This window comes from Arachis stenosperma, chromosome 7, assembly GCF_014773155.1.
Source record: "Arachis stenosperma cultivar V10309 chromosome 7, arast.V10309.gnm1.PFL2, whole genome shotgun sequence".
Lineage (NCBI taxonomy): Eukaryota > Viridiplantae > Streptophyta > Magnoliopsida > Fabales > Fabaceae > Arachis > Arachis stenosperma.
Window position 1 is genome coordinate 11952443 of NC_080383.1, and position 6824 is coordinate 11959266.

At 37.7% G+C, this 6824-nt stretch overlaps 1 protein-coding gene across 1 annotated transcript; it reads left to right on the top strand.

Annotated features, from left to right (window-relative positions):
• The first annotated feature begins 1688 nt into the window (after positions 1–1688).
• LOC130941052 (calmodulin-binding protein 60 A) lies at positions 1689–6444 on the top strand. Its single transcript, XM_057869418.1, has 7 exons — positions 1689–2414; positions 2797–2875; positions 3617–3669; positions 3792–4279; positions 4573–4733; positions 5173–5379; positions 5476–6444. Exons 1-7 carry the CDS (start codon positions 2323–2325, stop codon positions 6061–6063), a joined length of 1668 nt encoding a protein of 555 aa, XP_057725401.1. The 5' UTR covers positions 1689–2322; the 3' UTR covers positions 6064–6444.
• Positions 6445–6824: the final 380 nt, after the last annotated feature.

Consider the following 6824-nt stretch of genomic DNA (forward strand, 5'->3'; position numbering starts at 1 on the left):
GATAATGATGATGATGAAAAAGAAGAAGAAGAAGTAGTAGAAGATGATGAGGAAGGAGAAGAAGAGTTTTGAATTATGCAGAACTTATCAGCACATATACACCGAAAATTCTTAAACAATACACACAAATATATTTGTGTTACACTCAAATTTGTTGCAAATACAGAAAAATATTTTTTTTAATCTAAAACTTTTACATTACATTCACTTCAAACCATCAATGATGAACAACAATTTTCACAAACAAAAATATCATTTACCTACAGAATCATAAACTACTAACAAAAATATTAACTAGAATCGAACCACATCTCAGTCACCTGATTGGATTTAAAAGAATAATCAATTTCGTTCTGATTCAATTGACAGTCTGAACTTAAATTATTCATTATCTTTAACAACGAGATAACTAATGATGGAGGAGAAGGAAAAAAAGGAAGGAGGAAAAAAAATTACAATGAAGAAAGAAGGAGGAAGAGGAGGTGGTGTTGGTGACGACGATAACGAAAGAGAAAAATAACGATGACGACGAAGAAGGCAAACAAAACAGAAAGAGAAAGCAAGAAGGTGCCGCCCCAAAAACCGAAATAAGGTGTGTAATAGAGTTTTTAAATGATTTTAGTTCGTGAAATATGAGGGATTTAGGGGGTGGTAGAAAGTGAAAAATGGTAAAAAATTTAAGCGTAAAATAATGTGAATATGTTAGGATTGATAGAGACAAAGAAGGAGGTGATTTCTAAGTTTGATGTAGTGCAATGTTGGGGTAATGATGCGGTGAGTTTGGAATTTGTGGGATCGGAAGGTGCTTTTGGAGCTTTATTAATAATGTGGGATATTATGATGTTTAGGTTGAGTAATTGTTACAAAGGGGAGAGATGGTTGTGTATAGAAGGAGAATTGACAAACAATAATTTTTATTTGTGCTGGTTGCTTGGTGTATGGTGCGCATACAACGGAAAAGAAGCTTGCTGTGTGGGAAGAGTTGAGATTTTTATCGAAAATATGTCAGGTTCCTTTTTGCTACATGGGTGTCTTCAATGAGGTTGTGCAGTTGGAAGAAAGAAAAGGCGCTAGTGTGTTAACAGCATTATCGAACTGGTGGATATAGAGATGAATGACCGTAAGTTTACGTGGTTCAAGGGATCAATCGTACAGTTAAATTAATAAAATATTAGTGAGTTTGGTTTCATTGTTATCTTCTGGAGCACTTAGTTGAAAAAGAATAACAAAATTTTTAGGAATCAAGAATCAGGTGTTACAGCCTTGCAGGAGTAGTTAATAGATTGAGTAAGAGTTACAAAGAGTAAAGTGAGTGAGATTTGATCTTTTGGATTGTTTGATGGAAGAAGAAGAACATACAGTAATAGCATAAAAAAAATGTACTTGTATGAATATAAATAATTTGTATATGGAAAATGATACATTAATTTTTTAACAAAAAAGATTATTTTTTTTACTATGCCACATCTTTTTTCGAATCTTATTTTTTAATTCGACAAATTAAGGTTTAATTTAGTATAGATTTAAATTTTATTTTAAAAATTTTATAATCATAGACAATATTCAAATCTCCAACCCCGACTAAGTGGTGAACTTACCGCTAGAGCTAGACAACATAAGGAATTTAGCTCAATAAATTGTATCTACCCCTATCTCCTGTATAAATAACCAAAGCGTCCCAATTCGGGGCATTTCAAAAATGTTGAGGATAATGAGAATATTAATCTCAATTTATGAACCTCGTGGCCTTGGTTCATGGTTGATCCGCGCTAAGATAGATAGAGATGAGGGCGTTGAAAGTTGAAAAGAAGAAAGAAAGGAAGAGGATTGGGGTGGGTTTGGCGGGGTCCACTTGATAGTTTTACCTGGTCGCAATACGCGGTTTGAGTGGACCCCACACTTGCTCTCCTCTTCCTCCTTCCTCAGCACCTCTGCTGTGAGCAAGGCAGCCCTGTATCTAATAGTTTGTTGTTATTGTTATTATTGCGTGAATGCAAAGGGTTAAGCAGAGGAGGAAGAGAGAAACATCCCAGACGCAAACAAATTGAGATAATGGGTTAGAAAGAAACATCCCACACCAACCTTCACCCTCTAAACAAGTACCACTTTTCTTTTCATTCCACCCGCCCTCTCTTGGACTCTACCCGGCTTTTCCTTTCTCTTGTCGTTTACCTTAATTGCTGCATCTTTTTATTGCTCTCTGCTGCTTATAAATACTTCCTCTCTTTCTCTCTCTCCGCATCTTTTCTATTTTGCCGCCGTTTATGAAACACCACCACCTCGCCTCTGCCGCCGTTTCCTAGCTGTTCCACCGCCGTCGCCATGTCGCTCAAGCGGCGCCCCGAAGATGCTAAGCACAAATCTGACACTTCGACTCCCGACGATAAGCGGCCGAGGCATCCACCCTTTGCCAAGTACTGCTCTTCGTTTTTTACTTTTAGGTTTTTTGTTTGTTACGGTTGGATATGGTAGTATAGGGAGGGGAATTGAATTGCCAAATGAATGCGCATTGCGGCGATTGAATTATATAGGATTATGACTCCAATGCAAATAATGAGTGAATGAGCCCGATCAAATTTGCTATGTGTTTAGGGGAGTTGAATTGTTCTAATGCATGAAATAAGTAGGTGTAATTTCATCTTAGAGAGGGCCAATGCCAATTGTTTTTCAGGCTGCTGGTTATTCTGTTAGATTTCCCTATGCATATAGAGAGCATTTGATTTGATTAGCAGAACTGCTGAGTTTGGTTTTTGACATTTTTTAACTTCGTTATTATTGTGAATGGATGATGTTCAGTGTGGTGTGCGAGTTGATGAGGATACAGTCAGTCAAGCATTTGCTGGAGCCGATTTTAGAGCCCTTGATTCGTCGAGTGGTATGAACTCTTTTTCTCCTGTTTCACTGATATCTATATGGTAACTGTTACATTTGTTTTTTGGTATTCAATCCGTTTTCTATGTTTGTCCGGCTGTTTCGTATTCATGGGTATGTGGTCATTTTGCTTTTAGTATTTCCTTCTGTTTTCTGGGCAATGGCATCCTTCATTTGATTAACCCTTTATGCCTTAGAAAAAAACAACCATGGATATGTACCCTTTCCCGTCCAGCCGCAGATACTACTTCCGTGTTGGTTTCAAGCATGTAATGATAAAAATGTGGCACACTGCTAGTCTACTACCTCATGCAATTTGTCTATAGTTACACTGAAAAATAAGGAAAAACAAAGAGAAACAAAAAACTTGAAGGTCTTCTTGGTTCAGTTAGCTCATTATTGGTCCCCTAAGACACTCACCATGTTTGTTGGGCTCCAACTAAGACAACTACTGCATCAATTTGACCAAGAGAAGTATTTTGCCAAATAGAAATACAAACTCTGTTCTTAATTTCTAATTTATGGAAGGCACACATGCTGAGTACATGAATAATACTAGAGATTTTAGGTTAGTTTTGCCTCTTGTAATCTTCTGATAATGTGATAAAGGAACCAATGAGGGGATGCGTTGTTAATTTATTATGTTCGGTATGGGTATGGAGTTAAGTAGTGCTGCAGATATGTTTTTTCCTGTCTTGCTGATAGTTGATGTCAGATGCAAATCATATATGTTACATCTTTTCAGGTTAAGGAGGAAGTAGAATTGGCCTTGAGGAAGCATTTAACCAGCCTGAAACAGTAAGAAATAGTCTTCTGTTTACAATTTATATTTCAGTTCTTGGAACTGTTGGCTGCTTATGAAGCAAAGTTGTCTAGCTTAATGCTAGCTGTTTCTCATCCGTCTTTTTGTTTCTTTTTAGGACTGGTGGAAAGGAGATGCATACTTCTGAATTGAGAAGCTTGCAGCTGCAGTTTGAAAACAATATTTCTCTTCCAGTGTTTACTGGAGCTCGGATTGAAGGAGAGGATGGCTCCAACTTAAGAGTAGTATTAGTTGATGTGTCGACAGGGAAAGTTGTTAGTTCAGGACCTGAATCCTTAGCTAAGGTGGAAATTGTGGTCCTTGAGGGTGATTTTGAAGATGAAAGTGAAATTTGGATGCCTGAAGAGTTTAAGAGCAACATTGTGAGGGAGAGAGAAGGAAAAAAACCCCTCCTTACTGGAGATGTAGCTGTATATCTTAAAGATGGGACTGGTATGGTTGGTGAAATTTCATTTACAGATAACTCAAGCTGGACAAGGAGCCGTAGGTTTAGGCTTGGTGCAAAAGTTGTGGACAACTTTGATGGCGTTAGAATAAGAGAAGCAAAGACAGAGTCATTCATTGTTAGGGATCACCGAGGAGAATGTGAGTTTCTCTATATAACCTAGTTCTACTTAATAGATGCTATGAGGTCGGGTTTTCGACAGACATATTTGGACCAGGAGTGTCTAATAAACAAATAAATGAAAAGCAACAATATAGTTGTTATTTATTTGAAATGTTGGATTTGATTATCTAAACCTCGTTAACTGGAAAATATAGTTTTAAACTTAAGGATGCTTACTAGTCTTGGACTTGCTCACCTATATCAATAAGTGATGGTATAAATGAATGAACTTTCTATCATGTATCTGTAAATTTATTATTTTCCCATGCAGTGTACAAGAAACACCACCCTCCTAATCTGTTTGATGAAGTTTGGAGACTGGAGAAGATAGGCAAGGATGGAGCTTTCCACAAACGTCTGAGTCGGGAAAAGATCTACAGCGTGAAAGATTTTCTTACACTTCTGAATCTGGATCCTGCAAAGCTACGCAGTGTAAGAATTACTCGAGCAGTATTTTAATCTCTCTTTATATATACATTTTCTGCAACTTCTAGTCAATGAACCTTACCCGTGTGTTGTTGAGCTTCTTCTACATTTGTTCGTGTTTGATTTTTATTTATTTTATTTTTTTCATTTAAAGGATTTGAGGGGAAAAAAAACGTCCATGGCTTTTTTTTTGGTATGCATCTATTTTATTATGTTAGACACCATTACACCACCATGGTGACGAGGATGTCCCATGCTTGTTACTGGCATATTTGCACTAAATGGGAAAAAAACATTGTCAAAGACATCTGATCTTAATAACTTTACATCACATCTTCGGTCATCCATTGTTCTGAATTAATGAGCATTTTCATCATTTCTGGCAATACTTTATGTACTTGGTTTATTTAGGAAACTGAATAAATTCATTGCTTGGAATGTGCAGATACTGGGCACTGGAATGTCTGCAAAGATGTGGGAAATAACTGTGGAGCATGCTCGAACTTGTACAATTGATACCACGAGGCATGTTTACTTCCCTCCCCCCTCTCAACAGAAAGCTGGTGTGGTCTTCAATGCTGTGGGACAAGTCACGGGACTACTCTCTGAGTGTGAGTATGTCCCGGTACATAAGTTGTCGGAAACTGAAAAGGCATTCTCCTCTGCTAACTTCTTTACTTCCTTTATTCTCTCCCCTTTCCTTTTTCGTTTCTTTATAATACTTACTTTAGATGCATTTCATTATCAGGCTGATGCTCAAGAATTGGTCATTTCCGCAATTAAACAAGGCGAAAAAATTTCCTCTTACGAAGATGAAGCATCTCTTTTGGAGGGTTCTTCACATCTAACCAATGTTCTTTACTCCGAGAGCTCACCAAATACCGAGGGATCCAGTGCCAACAAACTTTTGGCTCCTCAAAAGACTGAAGGTCCCACTTACACACCAGCAAGTGCCTCTTCTCCGGATATCATGTCATCCATTTATTCTGTTGGAGGCACCAGTGCCTTGGATGACTTCTGCTTGCCGAACTTCGACAGCATGGGCTTAAGATATGATCCTACTAGTCTTGGTTTTCCGGTCCACCAGGTTGCCAGCACTCTGATCTGCGACCCAGATCCAATGGCCCATGCATTTGGAGACGAAGATCATCTGCGTTTTTTCGATACCGATCAAGATTTGCAGAGCGCTGTGGATAGCTTCATGCTGACGCGCTCATCCGTTGCCATCGGTAAAGCTCAGAGGAGATGGAGAAAGGTAACCAACGTCCTAAAATGGTTCATGGTGAGGAAACGAAAAAGCGATACTAATCAGCAGCGGCAGTTGCGAAGAACATGAAGTATCCAGTTGCTTTTGTACATCTGTTGTTCAGTTTTACAGAGGAAAGAGAGTAAACGTGGCTTCTCTTTAGATGTAAATACATGTTGATGTGCTTAGGCTCTAATAGCTAGCCAGAAGCCATGTAATTGCTCTTCCTTCCTCCCTTTTGGTTGTCTTCAAAGATTAAAGCTGTAAATAAGTATTTTACAGTCACGAGAGGATTTCTGGTTGTTGGCAGATGCTTATTATTAGTCAGGTAGTACTAGTAGTAGCAGCAGTAGTATTAATTATTATATTGGTAGGATGTTCTTCATGAATCATGATCCAAGCCATTGTTATGGATCATAATTTTTGTAAGCACGTTTTGTCCAATAATATCAGCTGTGGATATTATTTGCCCGGGTTTGAGTTTTTAGGTGTTCGCGCATATGTTTTCGTAATTAATGAATGTCCCTTCTGTTGTAGTTGATACTTGATAAATAGGATGGATCTTTATATTTTGCTGTGTTTACTGTTACGGAAGTACGGTATAAAGAAATCAAGTGAATTGTTAAATACGGTTAACCACTTTCCAGGAAATTAGAAATTGAGAGGATTTTGTCTGACTCTGGAAGTGGACATTCTTTAACCATGTCTTGATTAAAAGAACAAAAAAGATTTAGCTAAAATGTTTTAAGAGGTTGCTTTTGGTCTTAATGATCACTCACTTCACTTAACAAATATTTATTATTGTATCATGGAGCTCTGAAATTGTCCAAGATCAAGATGAAAAGAAATCG